General features: G+C 34.2%; 1 protein-coding gene across 2 annotated transcripts in view; it reads left to right on the top strand.

Moving 5' to 3' along the window:
* The window catches only part of LOC111054079 (zinc finger protein rotund), a 266,315-nt gene that overhangs the window by 70,195 nt on the left and 174,168 nt on the right, over positions 1–21,952 (top strand). Inside the window, exon 1 of one of the 2 annotated variants that reach the window (XM_039435533.1) lies at positions 11,368–11,391. The exons of the other annotated variant lie outside the window; for it this stretch is intronic. Within the exon in view, the coding sequence (XP_039291467.1) occupies positions 11,383–11,391 (9 nt within the window). The 5' untranslated portion in view covers positions 11,368–11,382. Of the gene's footprint in view, positions 1–11,367; positions 11,392–21,952 lie in introns of those variants that run through there. 2 annotated transcript variants of the gene reach the window in all.

The raw sequence follows: 21,952 nt of genomic DNA, 5'->3' as shown, positions 1-21,952 counted from the left end.
CATTGCAGGATCTGCCTCCAAAAATATTAAATGAGCTTCATATAATGAGAAATAACATGAAAAATCTTTTTTCAACCATATCTCATGATCATATTAGTATAGGAGTCAAAACAATTATATTCATATCGTCTAGTGTCAGTCTGATTATATGAGAAATAATATCCTGCTAACTCTCTCCAGCAGAAAAATATGTAATGATTCTGTAATGCATTTTGATACGGGAGCAAATGATTTAATTAAATGAGGAATGACAATTTTCTTATTCCAAGAGACATTCTTAGAAACATTTCCTTGAAAACATTATTCTTGAAGACATATCACTACCGTATTTTCTTTTTAATTCTTAAACATTTCAAAATGATTGCTCTGATGAATCTCAGAAAAAAATTCAGATTGAAGATGATCTACGAAAGAAAGGAATCCGATCATTTATCATCTTACCAAAAACAGTTTCTCAAGTCAAAGAACTCAGCATAAAAATTATCTCCAAACGTGCGTTTCCTCTCAAATTTCCTCAAGAATCTTCTTACACGAACAAGCTTCCTATCAATTTTAAGAAAATTATTGATCTAAAGAAAATGAAACATTATACTCCTGAACATGTGAAGCATTACTACAATGAACTCTATGAATGGCCCGTCAATGGAGAAGATATTCAAAAGGATATTGAAAATGAAATTTCTGATGAGTGAAAATCTTTTTTTATCAAAAATTCTAAGAAAAATCATTTTTGTATCTCAAAATAGCAGAATAAACTTCAATTTCAGTTCAATAAAAGTGCGTTATCAATCTGAATTAACATTCTCTACTCCTCCTAAATCATGAAAAAAAGTTGACTGTAAAAACACCACATGTTCAGGCTTACATTTTTTATTTCCCTGGTTGATATAATACATGAATATTAATGAAAAATTGGAATTAGAGTCACGATTTTTGATCTTTAATAACATGGATAAATCAAATTTTAGAAAAATAACCAGCATTTTCCAAAATTGTTTCCCAAAAGTTTCAAAAACGTTACTTGTGGGCTTTTCACAATCACCGATTCTGTGCGAAAAATATGAAGACCTAATCACAATGGATTTTTTTTGCGTTTGCATCAGTTATGAAGAATAATGGATTCAAATTATGTGTAATTGTTATGTTGTTGATGATTCATTACTATATTACTCCATCAGTTTTTCTTCTTCAAGGTAGTACAGTAATGTTATCGTTGATATATTTGAATTATTTTGAAGTTGTAGATTAGATTTTCTCGTTGTCTATTAGAATACATAATAGACATTTGTTGAGAAGCTTCAACACGAGAAAGCTTCAATCCACAAGTAAATTTTAAGGTTTGCAGAATGGAACAGATACTTCTCGATTATTACAATCACAGCAAATTTAAAAGTACTTCAGTATAATTTGATAGCAGAGAAGGAGAAAAATTTGCCCGTAAAAAAGCCAGAGGGAGGCTTAGTTATTCCCTTGTATTATTTGGGAGGGGGAATGAAATTTATTTGTGAATGATGAGAAAGAGAACACATTCTTCCACGTGTTAACTGATAACTCGATTATTATTCTCGTGCCACACAAGAGAAACAAGGGCACATCTTATCGCTGACGTTATCACATTAGCCTAACAACTTTTCACTGTTAATCAAATATTCCAATTCTTTACGAAAATGCGATTGATTTGAGACGCTTATCATTTGGAATTATTTGCTGTGACAATAATTTCAAGCGACAAGCCATGATTGCGTATCATTAGCGTGAATTAGGTGAGATCCTAAAAGAAATAAATCTATTGAAATGATTATTCTGTAAGGTTGTATTTACTCCAATCTCATGTGGAATATTATGTAAAAATTTATTACACGTACGGGAGAGCTCCTATGTTAATTCTTAATTACTATTAATTATTACTGTCCTTGTCCTAACATAGTTATGTGTGTAAAATCAATTAAGATTCAAGTTATAGGATGGAGAATGTATCCTAATAAATGACTAGAATGATTCCCAATTAATTTCAAATCTCAAAATTAGAAATTAGAGATACACTTCACACATCAAAGTGGCATTATTTGGTAGAGTATTACCAGAGACGAATAATCATTTAACAGTATCTTTACTCTATGATTTTACCGATGTAGAAAAATGTCAGTTGAATGCGAGCATATTGCCAATTTCCTAGAGAATGCTTATTGGATTCAAATAAATGGGTAGAGGTAAAGGAATAACAACATCAATTCAGCTAAATTATTTTATATCCATTCCTTCTACAGCTTTTCTACTTGGTCTTTCAGCTCAATGATTTGTGGAGCTATTGATTTGGATTCAATGTGAGGAGTCTTTTCATGAGAATTCACAAAAAAATCATGAATTTCAATCAAAATTGAACATAGAAAATAACAAAATTGAATTCAATAGACTTTCGTCAAAACTTACTGTTGGAAACCTCTGGGAAGTGCTGAAATGATTAGTCACCTATTCACTTTTCAAGCTTTATCAAGGTTCGTTGTTATCAGAGAGCATTTGTAAGCAAGTAAATCTACAAGGGATAAATAATTTATTCCAATGTTATATTATCATCCCCATGATTGATTTGAATTCCAGATCTTGAAACTTATAAAATGTTGACACAATTTATTGTTGTGATTACATTCTTCTCACATCGCCTCTATCTCTCCGGCACATCTCTCACAAGTTTCTGACAGATTCTCTCAATTTTCGAAAAAAAGCTAATTGATTTATACAATTTTTTTAGTGTAAGCACTGTTATTCCTAGTCTAAGAATATCAACAACAGAAATATTCAATGATAGATTGGAACGATATTAGTTTGAACACAGATTCATCAGAAATGAGAACTTTGAGTGTGTTGAAAGTCTCACATTTATATTGAGAATTTGTCAAGGCGATCCAATAATAAATGGAAAAATGAATGTTCCTTGCGTTCATCACTGATTCATTATGGATGCAGCAGCTAAAAATTTGATAGAAAACAGATTTTGAGAGTCGATTCAAAATTTTGATCGAAAGTACAGTCAAAAATGAAGCCTGTTACTCAGATGACATGCAAGCAACTGGAAAAATACTATTTATTCCTTGAAATTGAACCTCCAGTCGAATATAGTATTTTAGAATCTATGATTTTATTCGAGAAATCTATCTTGAAGTTAGTTCTCGTAGAAAACTGATTCACAATAGATTGAAAAATTATTACTCTGAGAGTTTCTGAGCTTGGAGAGATACGAATAACAAGGTTATTTTGAAGGAGCGTTACAATTTACACATGTAAAAAATTTCCACATTTACTCCACCATGCCGTATAGGTTTAATCACTCATGAATGAGCAACATTGTTAGTGTGACTGGGTGTTGTTAGGCGTAAACAACCCACTAATGACAAAAAAATGAACTACAAAAGAAAACATGGAAAAAATTGTTTCTAGTTTTTTACACCTGATCAAACTTAGCGAATAGACAGCAAAATCTATTACTTCCATGGAATAATTTCCACCCTTCTTTGATTCAATTACAACGATTGCGAACAGAGGATAAAAATGGCGATTACTTTTGTAAAAAAGTGTCCTTCACTTGTGGAGTTTATCATTCAACCATAATCAAAGTGCATTTTTTCTGAAATTTCCTTAGATCTTGATGTAACAGGTTGATGAATGTGTGGAAAAGTGAGTAAATTTCCTTTGCCGATGAGATTTTTTTGCTGGACAGTGATTTTTCAAACGATAATGACGGCGTAAGAGGTGGAGAGTTGACATAAAAAATGACCTCCACTGGTGATGAGAGTAGAGTGGTTTCAGATGTGTTATTCCCATCACACCATTCCTAGGATGGGGAAAACATTTTTTTTTTGTTTAAATTTCATCGAAAAATACTTGAAAATTCGTGAATTTGGGTCACTGTTTGATGTTCTGCTGCAGAGACAATACTCATACACTGGCGTTGTGAGTTCTTTATGACTCTCCGAGCGATGTAGAGGCGTCTTGACGGCTTGAATTGAACGTTTGTCGGAGGGATGCAAGGGAGAGACTTTTCTTATGGGAAAAACAAGCAAAATCAGATGATATTTGTCGGGTAAGGTGGTCGAATCGATGAAAGATAGGAAGTGGGCCATGTTTTCCTTCAGCTGGACTCACTAGACGTCGCCACGCTTGCGCCCTAGCCAAGTGGCGCTGCCTTACCCACCAACTCGAAACTTACCTCAGGTCAAGAAAAACACTCGTTCTCTACTCTCTATTCTCCCATTCCCCAAAAATTCCTATACATTTTGATTCTCTATGAAGCTCTACATGAGATTCATAAATAAGCTGCATCACTGGTGAAGATAGAAACGAACAAACTGATAGAACGGACAAATACTGGAAGAATGTTCTTGTTTGAACTCAAAGCTCAAGAAAAGCACCAGTTATTCTACACTCTATTCCTCTCATTCCTCAAAAATGTCATGCATCTTGGCTATCTCTGTATACCTTGTAGTCCTTCAAATTAGAATCATATATAGCATGCTGATGTAGATGGGACAAATATATTATGTGCAACAAAGACTCATGTCAAGAGAATATTCGTCTCTCACTCACTACTCGCTATTCTACACTGTAATACACTCGTTCCTCAAAAAATCCTGTACTTTCTATTGAAATATAAGCTACCAAAATTATGATGATACGAATTTAAATATCACCTGGAATAAATGCACACCGAAACCTATGATAACCCACCGCAAAGTAGACCCACGTTAATCCAAGAAAAGCAACTCACGCCGTGGGATGTTTTGTAAGCCATTGCTATAGAGTTATTCATAATCAATCGGCTGACAAGTGGATTATTCATCGCATGTATTACAAAGATGTTTAGAGAAGCCTAGCAATGGTTTACAAAACATCCCACGGTGTGGGTTGCTTTTCGTGAATTAGTGTGGTTCTACTTTGCGGCGGGCCTACTCTTCAGTCAAGGAAATCATCCCCATTATACTTTATAGTTTGTTACCATACAGTATTTCTCTCATTCTTAAAAAATGTGCTTTAATCTAGGCTTTCTAAGCATTGTCATACATGAGGATTATACTAAAATTGAAAATATCACATGTAATATGTTTTTGTTAAACTAAACATTAATCAATATCACTTGTGCACAAATAACCATGAGTACAATACGCGTCATAGAAACCTGATTGCCTACCCAATTCATAGACGCACATTCATGGAAAAAACTCCCTTTTACGCCGGAATGAGATTTTACAATAAACTACCAGCAGCCATTAGAGACATAAATTCGGTAATTTTTTTCAAAAAAGCAGTCCGAAAATTTCCAATTGAAAAAACCGTGTACTCCATTTCACAATTTTAATTCAGTAGAATAGATATACAGACAATATAAACAATTATTTTGTATACATCAAGGTATTATATGTATAATCATGCATTTTTTATTATTATTTTACTTGACAATACTGTATAGCAATTATATAATAATTTAGATTTACTAATACTAACATGTCACCAGTCATATGAGTGAAACTCAAAAACTTGATGTAATGTGACAATGAATAAATAAATGAATGAACCATGTTCAAGATTCTATAAAGATGTTATGCATTACGTTGAACTTAAATAATGAATAACACAATCATTATGTATGGGTCAGTTTTAGTAATAATATATAAATTTGTCCCTTAATATAAGGTGATCCTTATGTAATTATGTCTTATTTAAGTAGAGAATTATGAACTCTCACAGCAACATAATATATGACATTCAAAGATAAGTAATTATTATTGGTCGCTAGAGATCAGTCATTATAATAGTGAGATCCAAATGGTCTTAAATCAATTAAATACCATGATAGCAAATTATACTCGTGCAAGGAAGATCTACAATATTAAATCACTTCATATAGCATGTTCATTCTCAAATTTATGATATTGATGATTTTTTTTAACCTTACTAATATTTTGCAGGAAGACTCCCAATCAATTTCTCAATAAATTATTTTATTCAGAATAAGACAAACGATACAACATTTGAGAATAAGACCAGACAATTTAACAATTTCCCCAAAACTATTTTTCTTCATCGATTTATCTTCGCCTTATAATAATTCAAACGTCATTGAGATGTAAATCATCTTACAAAAACTAGAAATCATGATTTCAATGAATTTCAACAACTATTTTATTTCGTTAATGAGAGTGCAAACAACTATTTTCTTGAAAAATTATTTTTATTCACTTGTCTAGTCAATTAAAGTGATGAGATATAATTAGTTCAACTAAAATGTGATGATGATCGACATAATTGTTATTGGTGGAAAATGTGATTGATAAAAGAGTAAAGTAATTAAAAACTGCATTGCATAACAATATCATGCGTATGCGACTCTCTCAACTAGCTAATTAATTATAGAAATCAAATCTTATCACTGGTATGGCGTATTTTTCAGTTGTTTATTGTGCAAGTAGACATGAGTGGTATGAACCAATAATGGTCTCCTGACAAGAAATCTCGAACACAACAGTCTAGGTCATTGACATTGATTATTGATGAACTATAGTGAATAACGTTGGCTTATTTCCGTCAGAAATGATAAAACTCTAACTGATATTACAATATTCCATTATACAAGAATCTACAATTATCAAGGTTGGAATTATTGAATGAACAATCATCAATGATTCTGAGAAAAATATGAACATGACCAAGCTTGACTTAATATTGGCGGCGGATGAGAAGAATACCAATACCCAGTACCTTTGTAAGATCACCATTTTACATCTACCACCTCATAATAACGTCGTATTCTTAAAATTCAGAACCGTTCGAATTTTTCTATTCTTAATATTGACCTCGATGTTGAACTCAACAGCTAAATTTTCGCAGTTCTCTATGAAAATGCAAGTAGTGAATATTTTATTGTAATGAGTAGAAAATATTGAATTCACTCTAAGAAATTTCAATAAATAATAATATTATATTTATAATATTATATCTATATTATAATTAATGAAAGAATAATTTAATTTGCGAAGAAACAAAATACAAAAAAGCTTTACAAAAAATAAATAAGTATATGTTTCTGCACTTAACTAAAATACATACATTAAAATTGAGGAAATGTTAATTTATCTAATTAGAACCAATGCGAATACGATATGTTTGTTAAAAACTGATTAATTTTCATGAAAATAGTTCAAAATTCTGGATATATGGTGTTCTTTCGCATGTTCACTATTGGTCTAACATATTATTTTGTCTGATGAATTAATATGTTTATAGTAGTCGCTGAGAACAAGGGTGGAATTTTAATGTTTAAAACATCATTGATTCAGTTTCAAAACGGAGGAATTTTATTAATTTAAAAAATCATAGATCATCATTTTTCTTGGTTTTTGTCAAGATTTAAGATAAGCTGCAGATGTAGACATAATATTGAGTTCAGTGTGGGTCCCCATCACCCACATTGGCTAATAGTAATGATGGTGATGAGAGATCGATTACTGCATTCTGGATTTGGGATTCTGTACCACAAGAAGTAGATTTTGTTTGGCTATGGGTGTTGGAGTTCGAAAGGTGCAAGCTGCTACCCTGGTGAAATGCAGATTTTCGAATGAGTTTTTACAAAAAATATCAATCTATTCACACAAAAAGCCAACAATAAAATTTTGAATTCAGCCCCTTCAGTTGTTAGCATCCATGAGCTTACTACTACATCTGATTCACAATGATCCTGTGAATTTATTTCCGGATTCAAGATATGTATTAATGTCTTAAACTATTGCATATATGGCCAGACCAGCTATACTTCCGAGTTATTCGTTTTACACTACTCCAAATACTTATGTTATACATTCAAGATGTATGTATTTATTTATGTATATTAATATGAAGATATCAACTGCAGAAAAACTTGAGAAGCTCTATGTAGAGAATTATACTGATCAAGTGACACCTTGTAGGACTGTCAATACTACAAGTTGGCAGAGGTGTTCACCACACTTTCCAATTATAGAATAGAATAACTTTCCTATCTGAGTATGAAACAGCATAGATTCTTTCTTCCAGCCAGAGGTTGAGGTTGGACCAAATGAGCACAGAGCTAGAGCATGGAACACATAGAGACAATCTGACATTTGAGAATATTGATAAATATTGTCACATCATGTTACTTCGCGTCGAAACTCAATATGCATCTAGCCTTACAAATGAATCACTAAAGAGTTGATTCACAGTTTCATCTGAAGGGATGTAAACGCTCCTTTGTAAAGATAGTTAATCTAACGACAAATATTTCTTGAATAAAACTGAATTATTATTTATCTTTTGAGAGCTCTCAATAAGAAATTGTCAGTAGCAGCATTTTCCTCATATTGCAATGTGGTAGGCAGAGGAAATTGTTATGTAGAGTGAAAGGTGAAATTCTTGTAATGAAACTATTGTTCTGTGATAAGTGTGATTCATCCTCTTGATTATTCTGGTAAAAAGCATAATTCACATTCGATAATTAAATGTTGTATTCAATTGAAATATAGAAGTCACACATCAAAATTTCACTCAAGGCTTAACGTGTGAACCATTTGGGATGCTTTGCGAAATACATCATGGAAATGCTCACTTTTTAATTTAGCGAGACAAAAGATGATGATCCACTCCACTAAGGAAGTGTTGTCTGTCGCTCATTTTATTTGCTGAGGGGTTGAGGCGAGGTTTGGAAAAGCATTGCAACCACTTGTTTTTGGGGAAAAAGGGGTCGTGAGAACACTTGTGATAGAAGTGTGTTTTTGATGTTCTCCTCGTCGTATAACTGGTGTTGGAATTCAGGTGATGCTTGGTGGGGGAGGGGGGTGGAGAAGGAGCGTCTCATGGAATAACGTGCGATGGCAGATTTTCGGGAGGAGGGTTTGAGGAGTGAGTAGCACCCCCGTTGGGTTGGGGGGGGTGAGAGAGCGCAGTCCTAAGGGGAATTAGAGGGGGTTTTACTGCGGGAAGTGTCAACAGAGGGGGTGCTGATTGTTGGAGTGGGTGGAGGAAGGGGGAAATGAAGCGCAAGCTTTATAAAAAACAGCGCAGGAATTTTTTTATCGATCTATTTTTTCGTGTCGGAGGTAAGGCTGGGGGTGAGGTTGGGGGGTTGGTGGACGGGGGCGCTATCTGTGGGCTGGGCTAGGAAGCTGTGGCAGGGGGGAAGGGGGAGCCAGCTCTTGTGGCAGGAGGCTGCGAGAAAAAAGCGGCGTTTTTTACAAGTCGGAAACGCGGCGGCAAGCAAGTACAAGTGCGTTGGTTTTGTTGCTGCTCGCATCTCCCGTCGCGCGTTAGTTAGGCTACCTCACGGCATGAGTCTCGTGATATGAGCCGCGTCTTGCCTCCCGTCTGTCGTCCAACCTCACGAGGTGAGTGAGTGCTGCTCTAACATTCCCTCACCCCCCTCCTACGACGCCTACTCTACCCTCTCCAGCCCCCTCCCTGGCGTCGCCGTCTTACGTGTAGCGTCGTCATGAATGGGCTTCTCACCCCTCCTTGCGCGTTTCTCCTCGCCGGCTGTAGGAATTTCTTCAGACCTGCGTCGCTACTCCCCCGAGCTGGCAGTGCGACGCTCTCTCGGATAAACCGCAAGTCGCTAACCCTCACACACGCCACCGCTTTTCTCAATAACAATCTCAAATTACTTATTATATTCATTGGCAACTGAGAATAAGAAAGACAGAATCTACCAAATTTGCTAATACTTTGAAATTTAACGCTACTTCACCCAAATCTTACTTTGAAAATGAGAGATTTGAAAATTTGGTTTTGGTATAGAAAAAATTATAAGCTTCTCCTTCCAGATTCCACCATGCCAACTTTGATGATTAGAAAAGATTTTGTTACTTATTCTTCTGATAATTTTGAATTATAAGCTTCTTTTCTTACTCTTATTCTTATTCTTGGTAAACTACAATGAGAAAGCAGTAGACTTCATAATTTTGCTAGCACTGTAATTAAAAATGCTTCTTATTTTGAATCTAAGTTAGGCAACTGAAGATGAAATTTCAAAACTGGTGATTTATGAATCATTTTTGGCCTTCAATTCCTTCAATAATAATGAAGAAGAACTTCATTATGGAATGATAAATGAATAAAAATCAAAAATTGGATGGAAAAATACAGATTTTAAGAAAACGTCGCCTATAGTTTGATGCTAAAAGGGAAATTTTATTTGTACTTATTTATCTAGTCATGACTTATTCAAAGTCATTTAAAGTAAATGAAGACGTACATCTATGAATTTTGAAAACCATAAAGAATGATCCCACATCCTACCTTGCAAAGATAATTGAATATTTTGAATGAAAGGATTACCAAAAGCTAATAACAAGATGAATAGGTTGTTATAGTTCGAAATTTGTGGTTCTGGATATTGTTTTTTGAGGCGTTGAAGCGTTATCATGCATTAGAGCTTGATAAAGGACACTTTCATTGGTTCTACTATTCAATATAGTTTTGTCCTGTCTCTGTACAGCTTTACTGAGAAATTTATTGTTGGCTACCAAAGACATGTGTTCATGCATTTCTCCTGAAGCTTCTCAACAGAATACTCTCATACTCTTAAAATACAACGAGAGGCTTTGTAATCCATACAGTTAAGTGAATCAATTCAAGCCAAATTATTGTATCCAGATTGCTCTTCTTATGGTTATGTAAAATATGAACTTATTAAAGGATTTGCAGATCTCAGAAATATGAATGAATCTGTTCTGATAATCAAAGTCTTCTTCAGACATATCCTTCTAGTCCTGCTCTGAAGAGATCGATTAACTCCTTATTTTGACTGTTTTCTACTTCTCCCAAACTCATCAACCAATTTTAGTGATTCATTTTTTTCCATTATTATTTAATAATGTCCACCATCTCTTGAAAAATACAATAATATCACATTCATTTGTTATTGGTCATTGTTTATGGTAATAACTTGAATCTATTCGCAACCAATAATGGATTGCATGAGGCCTAGCAAACTATCGTTTAGATTTTTGATACATCCTCCAACCAAACAAAAAATTTCTTACTCTACTCGAGAGGTATATTGGATTTGTTATTAACATTTTTATGTTGGACAAAGAATAATATATTTCTCAAGGATTTAAAAGTCCTTACTATTATTATGATTCATGAGATGGATGACAATATCTCAACTAAACGAGAACTCCTGTAGGATAGCCTACATTATTCGTGAGGTGTAAGTAGAATTCACTGAAGATAGATTTGGAAAAATTCAGTCTTTTTGGAGATGAGCATGGAATAACAATGAATGATTATTATCTACAATGTGTATTTACAACTTTTTTTTTCGTTTTGCAGGTAAATGAGCGACTCTTTAGAGCCATTCCTCACTGATTAGTTCGACCAATGGTAGTGGTAAGTCAATATTTCAAATTATAAAAACTGTTCGCTTGTTCTCACTTGAAATTAATCATTCTACCACTCTCAATGAATCCTAATTCTCCAAGTTGGGGGTACTTTTTTAGCGCAAAGAATGATAAAATAAATTATTGTAGATTCGATTGGATTCTTTTAGCATTATTAGGATAATCAGGATAATCATCGATTTCTTCATGACAAGCTATGGGATGATATAGTTATATTTGAATTATAGTAAATATAATTTAAGTTCAATTCATTGACGTTTTTATGATGTTCAGGATAAAGCTATGTGCTGGAGAATTCCTTCAAAGCTCATTGCCTATCCTACACTTTTCAATTTATCAATAATATACGTATATCTAAAAATTATTGGGGATGATCAGATTTGATCCATGGAATGTGATAAGAAAATTCATTTTGCCGAAGTCTGTACCAAAGAAGTTAAATTATTGGTTTCTTTCTTATGCTTATTCCTTAACTTCGATGACTTCAACTGACTTTGTAACGTGATTCTCACTAAAGACTTGTGTAGGCATAATTTGAGGTTTGATGAAGAGAGGAGAAATATACCAAGGAATTCAAAATGCACATTGAAATTATTCCCATCATTCAATACATACAACGAACAGAGTATATTATTTAATTCTTATACGAATAGGCTTGGATGATTCATCCGTGTGAGGAAACAAATAGCTGTAAACCATAAAGAACTCTTATGAAAAACAGCAATTAAAAATAAGGAACATTGATAGTGAAGAAATAATCCTAGAATCACGTTTGATAAACTGCGTCCTTTGTAAGAATGAAGCCAACCAAACCAGACTCAATGCATGTGATACATGTAAAAGTCGTCAATGGACTGGGTGTTGAACAATGATTGAAAAAAAAACAATTTCAATTTCATTGGTGGCATGAGCTTTGCTGACTTCGTTTGGCAGTGAGCATCATTCTATTGCCCAAGACCTACTGGTGCATGCAATGGTATCAATGCGTTTTTAATAAGAGCGCTGAAATTTCATCCATATGAAAAATCACACAAGCCTGTGAGGGAGTGAGTAAATGTTGAAGGGGTAGGAGGGATGTTTTCCTTCGCATCGGGCTTGCTGCGTATTTGCGTACATACCAGGATATAATTAACTGACTCCACCCCCTGGGTTATTCATGTACAGCTTTCCATGTTTCATACTCTTCTACCGGTCGAAAAAATCGGGAGATTAATATTGGTGGTGAATGCTCTCCACCTTTACTAATGCTAAAACAGAACTACATCTAATATTCTAACTCATTTGAAAGCTCTGAATTATCTTGAGAGATCAGAAATGTCCAAAATGAACTCCTCTTGTGTTCTTGATATTTTCTGTAGAAAGTGAGATTCATGGAAGATTTTTGAGAACTCTGGGAGGAATATCAATTGAAGCCATCATCATAAATCATATCAACCATCACCCATCATATACATCACTTTCAAAGAGAGATTTGTGCAGATTATCTACTGATGCAATCAAATTCCACCTTGTCAAATTTCTGAAGTCCTTATTCACCATTTATTTATATGATCAACTCAAATTTCACTATTATATCAACAATGTAAGATCTAATAGTAACTTCAGTATTATAATACAGTACTCAAGAAATGTACTTCATAAATTTTTGTAAAATGGGGGCATCAGAATAAGTCATGGTAAATAATATCAATGACACTATTTGTGCAATGATGAAACCATTTGGAGTATTTGTTTAGATATAACAGATACATAGATATAGAAGAACGCTATCGAGCTGAAATCTACATATCGACCTGTTCGTTCTATTCGTACCTTTGTTGTGTTCGTCTCTTTTTGCAATAGAATATTGTTGAAGAATCTCTACATTTTCTGTGACCCATTCCCATTTATAGGACGAATATTTTGTTTATGATTTTTCAGTAATACCTAATGAACATATTGAGGAGTATACTCTATAGTGATGACATAGAGCTTCGTTCGACATATAAGTTGCACTATGTCACAGGAAACATGTCACCGCTTTAGTGAGCGAGTAAAATCCATAAAAGCTGCGGATGCATTAGCATTTGTCAATAATTGACAGGGCCGCCGCAGACAGCCACTAATTCAATATTGAAGCTATTGATTTTTATATTCGCCAAATGCAGCGCTGATTGATTAGACAGCCTTTTGTCAACTGAAGCTCAAATTGGATTCTCTTTTGGAAACTGCACAAAAGTCCTTGACCAGGGGCACTTTTGAGCTGCCTATTAACCATGACCCACCCAACGTTTGATTGTTCTTCCCACTCAAACCATAATCAAATTTGCGGCACTCACTTCATCAAAGAATCAATCAATCGGGTTGGAAATTTTCAAAACAATAATATTGTTTTTTGGCTATGGCAATAATTGACCGGCCGGGTTGGTCTAGTAGTAAGGAGCGTTGCAAACTACGGTTTGCTAGCTCCGTCTGGTTCGTGGGTATGAATCCCGCCGATCTCAAAAATTCACTAACGCACTCCATGCAAAAACCATTCCATGTCTACGCACAAGCAAAAACCTCATGTGGGCATCATCTGCAATAAAAAAATTAAGTGATGTATCAATCTTGAAAGAAAATCCAGAACCATTAAACTCTTAAGAATTTGAAGTACATAATTCAATTCAGATACCATTTATATACTAGAACCATGATAGGCTTTATACCTGATAACACCACTTAGTTAATAACCTTCATAATATGTCAACCTCGAGAGCTGTGATCAAAAACCAGAATTGAATAATTATTTTCACATGTTCGCGACCATATCCAACTAGAAGCTAAAGAAGCTACATGAATGTTTTAATTGAACTTTCAATCATTAATATTAAATTATTACAGTTTGTAAACGAATACATACTGCTTGATACTATAGTTTATTCAAGGAAGACTTCAAATATACTTCTTGGAGAGATCGTTCGTAGCAAACAAACAGAATCTGATCTGAAGAAGGATAGAGATAATCCACGAATGAAGGAGAAAATGAGGAAAAAGAAGAAGAAAAAAGAGAAAGAATTAGAAGAAGAATAAGACGAAAAAGAAGAAGAAGAAGAAGAAGAAGAAGAAGAAGAAGAAGAAGAAGAAGAAGGAGAAGGAGACGAAAAATAAGAAGAGGGAGACCGATTTAGATCCCACGTCGGCCAGTGATTAAGAGTCATGCGTGGAAGTCTACAATGATGATTTACCCTGCATTTCTTCGCCTCTTCCTCCTCCTTCACCACCTCCTCCTCCTCCTCCTCCTCCTCCTCCTCCCCCTTCCACTCATTGCTATTCCCGAAAAAATACGTGATTCACAGAAAAATGTGAAGGTCTCCACAGGCCGTCTCTCAGCTTACATAATGGTTGGCTGCCGCTTGATCACCAACACCTGCTGGAGATGTTTGGAGAAGGATAGATTATCCTTCAATACTGATAGAGATTCACATGAATTCAAAAATGATAATTCCATTCTCCAGAAACTGTTTTCAAACATATTATTGATTGAACGTCAAGTAAAAATAAATCATTCTTGAATATGACAAATAAATTCCTCCAATTTCGAAAGTTGATTTGTAACTCAATTGATTATTGTTGTCGAATCCTAATATCGAGTTCTAATACTAGAAATCTTCATGGATTTTCATTCTTGAATACAAGAGGAGAGTTTCATTCAAGCACAATATTGACAATAGGATAAATGTATTTGGTGAAGATGCTGTGAAGGCCAAACTGATAATTGATAAGGAACATCCAAGTCATTTTCTTGTTTGAACAGTCTATTTCACCTCAGAATTCACAATGTACAATCAATTTATCCTCATTCCACTCATTCCAATGAATATGGAATCCATCTTGACGAAATTAGCTTCAATACTTAATAATTAATTAAACTGATACTGTCCTTCTCTAGTCCAGTGCGCTAGGGAAACTGGAAAGGTGCATAGAGATTTATGCGCCATGAACACACCCGCAGTTCACTTTTCATCAGATGATAATAAGCTTATTATATCTGTATTATCTGTATTTGTACAGAAGCGGTAAAATACAGATATTATAAGCATAGCAATTATATATGTATTTGTACAAATACGGTAAAATCATCAGCTGATGGAAAGTGAAATGCGCGTGCTCGTGGCGCATAAGTCTGTTCGCTTCTTAAGAATAGGACATGGAATTGACATTCAAAACCTGGTTCTCAATTGGATTATGTAATCAAGTTTTTTATGCCTTTGTTTTCCTGGGGATGACAAGCACATGAGCTTTCATAATGTGAAATTCACAAATCGATAGTTTCAGATGGGTTCCGTGATTTTGGATCAATTGATTGTTCAGAACCTGTAGAATAATATAAATGGGACATTAGACGTATGTGAATATTCCCACAATTGAAATATATTCATATTTGCCTATTAAATGGACTAGCTTAATCCACAAAAACTAATTCATCAAATCCTCATCACTTTGTCCTTAACCGTAGTTTCCTGAAGGATTAGCATAACCCTCTATTCAATGCCGCGGCTTCTTGCGATCTCGACGATTATTTCCCGGGTTTGTGTTGGTGTAAGTTCTGTGAGTGTGTGTGTGCGTTGGGACGTGCGTTGAAAAGGGCCGTGCAAGGCCACATTAAACGCGCGTCAAGCAGTCTACAGTGAGATTCTCTTCAGGCCTTCAGCATTCCTTATTGATAACATTGAAGCTTCTTGATGGAGCAATGCTGGCAGTTTGAAGTGAACTCCACTATACATGTTCAGTCCGCGTCTTTTGAATTCCCACCACATTCAGCTTTTCTTCCCACTTTGCTCGATAGAATCAACGACGTCCATCGTCCACCTGCTATAGGCCTACAAGCTGCAACTATAACTAAATATATCTTAAAAACCTCGCACAGATCTACAGCAACTATCTTCGAGCTATAACTATGTATAGTTTGAGAATTACGTACAGTTCTATAGCAACGGTTTTGGAGCTATAACTATATAATAGTTTTAGAACTATGTGCATTTGTATGGCACCATTCACAAAAGCCTACTGCTCTCCAGAGCTGACATTCCAGATGGAATTTTATCATCTTTTTTCATCTTATTATTATACAGTACAAGGCTTTGATCTATGGGCCAGCTCAATTTCATTCTTATGATCGGTGAATAGACGATCATGATCTATAGGACGCTCTGTGATGGACTTTATGTGGATGTAGTTCGATCTATTTGGGAAATGTTGAGATGAAGTGACAAAATGAGTATCGGTTTTTATTGATTGATGTTCTATCAAATTCAAATCTCCACAATCTCATTGATAGATATTGAATAGAATAAGCTTCAACGACTTCTACCTTCCACTATATTGTAGGATATAACAGGATATTATGAGATATTGTAGGTATCAGGATATTGTAGGATTTACTGCATTGTATAAGGATATTGCAGCATGAGATCTTACGAGTGAATTTAGAATATGCATTTACAATACAATCACAATGTTGATTGAAGAAGCATGATTCAACAATGTAATCAAGGATATGAAATTGATTAAGAAATATTTTCGAATGGAAAAATTGTAGTCTTCACAACAGAAGTGATCGTGAAGAAATGAGGGTTTTTTCACTGTAGAGTGAACGTGTGAAATCGATATTATCGTTCAAAAGGACAGTCTTTCTCATGTCAGTATCGATCGTTTTGCATAAATTGGAAAAAAATAATTAGTCCAGTCAACGAAAGATTATAAGAGAGAGAGAGTTTGGAACACAATTTTTGACCCCACAGTTCTTTTAAAGATAGTAGGGGGGTAAACATATCAAAAGCCCTTACTCATACCCCCCTCTTGAAAGTGTTACATTTTGAAGAAAAGCCCTTCCGGTTCCAATTTTCTCATCTTTTTGGCCTCATAACATTCTAACGATTGATTTTAAAATTTTGTGCCAATCATGAGCTAATAGAGCATCATTTTTCTTTAATTTCATCTATTATTTCATTATTTTACTCATCTCCCTACGATTATTGCAGTCGTTATAGTGTTTGATGTAAAATCTTCAGCTTATTAACAATAATGTGCTTAAGGGATGAGGGTGGTTAAAAAGTTGCGTTTTTTCATTTTTGGCTTACACGCATGTATCTTGGGACCAATGCATTTCAGCGATATGACTAACTGAACAAAAATGAAGCTAAATGAATTTCCTACAAGGTTTGTTCCGTAGAGTTTCGTGATATCTTCCTTAATTTTTGATATATTTACTTTTGAAACTGTAAAATCTTCGAAAAGACAATTTTTCTTGCAAATGTTTGCACTTTCTGGGCTTATTACTCAACAACAATGCAACAAAAAAATAAATACTGAACCTTGAGATGTAGAACAATAGATTATCTTGAATTTTATGTATTATTTCATCATTTTATGCTTTCCATCAATTGTTATAGCAGCTTTAGTGTTGAATGAGGAGTTCTCAATACAGCAACAAATGTCAACTTGACGGTATCTCACACCTTTAGTACAGGGGTTAGGGATGTGGATTTTCAATATGTTTAGCCCAAACTACTCCTAATGAAGCTGCAGACAAAAATTGTGTCACAGATATTGAGTCCAAATTACATTGTCAATTGATCTATTGTTAAAAACTAATGATTTCACACTTGTTGCTCTATTGAGAATTCCACACTCAACACTAAAGCTGCTATAACAATTGATGGAAAGCATAAAATGGTGAAATAAAACATCAAATTGAAGAGAATTGAATCCCCTACCACCCAACGTTTAGAACTTATTTTTTTCGATGCGTTGTAGTTGAGTAATATAATAAGCCCTGAAAGTGCAAAACGTTGCAAGAAAAATTGCCTTTTCGAAGATTTTACACTTTCAAAAGTTAATATCTCGAAAACTAAGGAAGATATCACGAAACTCTACGGACAAAACTTGTAAGAAATTCATTCAGCTTCATTTTTGTGATACATTAAGATACATTAAGCTTGATGAAGATACATGCGTGTAAGCCAGAAATTAAAAAACGTAATTTTTAAACCATCCTCATCCCTGAAAAACAAGGGGTAGGGGTGAGGACTTTTGATATAATTACCTCCTAACTAGTCCAAAAAAAGCTGCGAGGTCAAATTTTGTGTTCCAAACATTCACTCCGAATTTCCCTGTCTATTGATCTATTGTTAATAAGCTGAAGATTTTACACTAAACACTACAACGGCTGCAAAAATCGTAGGGAGATGAGTAGAATAATGAAATAGTACATGAAATCGAAGAGAAAATGATGCTCTATTAGCTCATGTTTGGCACAAAATTTTTAAATCAATCGTTAAAATGTTATGTGGCCAAAAAGATGAAAAAATCGGAGCCGGAAGGGTTTTTCTTCAAAATATGACACCTTTGAGTGCTCATATCTGGGAAACTATGAGAAATGTAGAAAAATGTTAGGTATCAAACTTATAGGATGATACTTAAAGTAAGCTTTAATTTTGTATATTATGACAAAAATTTTCGATAGACGGATATTGTTCGAGATACAATATTCAATAAACCAAAATATGGTACTTTCAAACCACCCCCACACACTTAGCATAGGGGGTGGGAGTGAGGACTTCTGATATGTTTACCCCCTCACTGTACTTAATTAAGCTGCGGTTAAAAAATTGTGTTCCAATCTTTTCCCTGTACACCCCCTCACTTGAGCATTCGTTGCCTGGACTAAATATTGAAAAAACTGTATATAAAATCATTTTATGAATCAGCAAGGTAATGGATCAGTATTACTGGATATGGAATGCATGTTCATGGAATTCTTGGAATAAAAATATAATTTGAAGAAATATAATTTTCATTTGCTCTTTTCATTAAAGATTTCAGCTTACTGGTATGTAGTGCAACGTAAAATAAAACTTTATTTATAAAATGAGAAACAATTAATGAAATCATGTGAACTCAAATCAAGGGTAATACTTGTAATACATGTATTACCAGAGAGAATGGAATGTTACATTCTGTACTCACTAGTTATAACGCTTTGATGAAGCTTAATTTTTTTTGTTTTCTGAGAAGGATTCAGACGCTCTTCAATTTAATTCCTATAGTTCTCAATTTCTAATTGCAAACATCAAGAGATAAGCTCATGTTCAAATGAGACAAAAGTTTTTGTACACTTGAACATAGAGAGAGGTAACCTAAGCATAATTACAGATTTTCCTGCTTTTCCCTGATTTCTCGTAGAATGACTCCACTCCGAACATTGAAACAAATTTTTTTTCAGATTGAATAACACAAAATCAGGATGTAGGATTATTATTATACCAACTTGAAACTGGGAAGCCTGCTCATTGAAACTTAATGACATTGGCAAAACAAATAACCACGTAACTACTACATTATCCTGATTTTAAAATTAATTGTTCATGGGAAAACGTGAAAAAATCAATTACAAGATGTCAAGACTTGCAAGTACGGTACCCAATGTATGAAATATAGGTAGACCATGTTGTCGATTCCTTTCTCGCACATCAACGTTTTTTCTTTCTAGTTGAATGATTAACGTTTTAAGTCACTATGAGTGAGCTAATGAACAACTTGGCATTGGCCTGGTTCTCTACCACCCTTTATGAGTAAAAAATATTGTACAGAGACATTCAATTCCATATAAGTAATCTTTCCTGTTTACGTTGTTGAACAATTTTTAATTAGTTGGCTAATTAGTACTCATGGCATATTTATGTATTAAAACTTCAATCAACGAGAGTTTAAAGAACTATGCAATTCATGATATCATCTTATATTTATCCCAGTTCAATGGATTTCAACAATGTTGAACAAGGGAAACTGAAAGTTAACAAATTGAACAGTAACTGAATTCTCCTAAGCAGAATAAATTTGTAAATAATTTTATATTAGTTTGTGAATAAAACATATTATTGGGTAAGAGTCTGTGAATGATATTTACATCCAACAAAAGTGATCAGTGATTGAATTCTCATGAGAAGGATAAGTTTTTGAATAAATTTGTATTCGTTTGTGAAGGAACTTACTATTGGAGTTTGTGAAATGATGTTTTTATACAACAAATTATTGAAAGGGACCATTCTTCTTATTTGGCATACCGCAGGTGACAATATTAAATTTTGCTTCACCGTGGGTTGAGGAAGACTCTATTTTTTGTACTTCTACCTTCCTCATAGTCTAGTGCTAGTGTGGATGAATAGAAATGCAGTACCACGCCTTTCCTCTGCCAAAATACAGTATGAAAACTATCTAAGTTATTCATTTCCATTACATCATTCATTATGATGTGGAAAACAAAATTATAATTTTCAAGTATCATGAGGTTCCTGAATCACACGCACACCTTTATCATGCTCCTGTATTTTCATGTCCATGTTCCTGTTGAAATTCACCCAATTTTCCCATTATGATAGCGATTTACACCCGCGACTAACAAAAACATGATAATGTACCAGGTTTTTCAACTATAATGTTCCTACCCAGTCAAATATGAGAATTTTTCATTAATTTTAATACTACAATACCTCTTTCCAGTTTATACTCACAAATTTATTGAGGGTAATAGAATACTAGCAGCAAGTATAGAGAGAGCAATATGATTATAGATTTGGTGCGTTATTCGGAACCGATTTCCAGCGTAAAACCGCTCCAGCGGCGGCGTCCGGCGTCTGTTTTTCTTTCATTTTCCGGACACGAGAATAAGAAAAACAAAGGTGGATGATAGCGAATGTTTACACTGGGAAATGTATTTTTCTTTCGCTTTTCGCTTGCGTCTCGTTCCGCTTCTTCTTCTTTTTCTTCCTCCTTTCCCAGGCAAGCAGTCTCTCTGCTCTGCTCTGCTCTTCGCTTTGCTCCAATTCGTTTTTCTTTCGTTCTGTCTCTGTTTGTGTCGTCACTCGTCACGCTGCAGCAAGATTACTGAGTGCTGATGCCTCGACCTTGTCGAAATTATCGCCAATCATTGAATTTTCCTCTTCCTGGCATCTTCGCATAGCTGCAAAATATTTCATTCCCAAAAGTTTTTTTGGTTGTCGGTCAGAATGATCACTAAATTCAATCAGAATAGTCAATTTTCCAAAATTACTCGAACTGTTTCGCGTATGTGACCGAAGAACACAATATTGAAGCTTCAAAATATTGTTTACCACAGAGAAAAAGAATAGTCCACTTTTTTTAGTCATTCAAACGTTTTTCGATATTCTACAGAATGTGAATATTTATTTGAATGTTGAGATTTAGCAATCTTGGATCAATGATCAATATGGTGGTTATTATTTCCTTACCGTTATTGCTATACCGTAGTAGTATTATTTACCTTACACCTTGTATTGCATTACCTTTCAATTCAATAGTGATAATGAAGTGAATAGCTTTCGTTGAAATTATTTTAGGAATTATATATGATGATGTGGATTGGAAATTCACTGCAAAATTATTAAATTAGTCCATAACTTAAATCGGTTAATAAGTTGATTGTTATAGAGCACTTTTTCATTCGACGAATATAATATTTCAAATTGGGTGTATGGTTTTACAGATGAGTGAGCAGACTTTTTTGAAGA

The sequence above is a fragment of the Nilaparvata lugens genome, chromosome 1 (assembly GCF_014356525.2).
Source record: "Nilaparvata lugens isolate BPH chromosome 1, ASM1435652v1, whole genome shotgun sequence".
Taxonomy (NCBI): Eukaryota; Metazoa; Arthropoda; class Insecta; order Hemiptera; family Delphacidae; genus Nilaparvata; species Nilaparvata lugens.
This window is presented reverse-complemented; position numbering and strand designations above follow the sequence as displayed.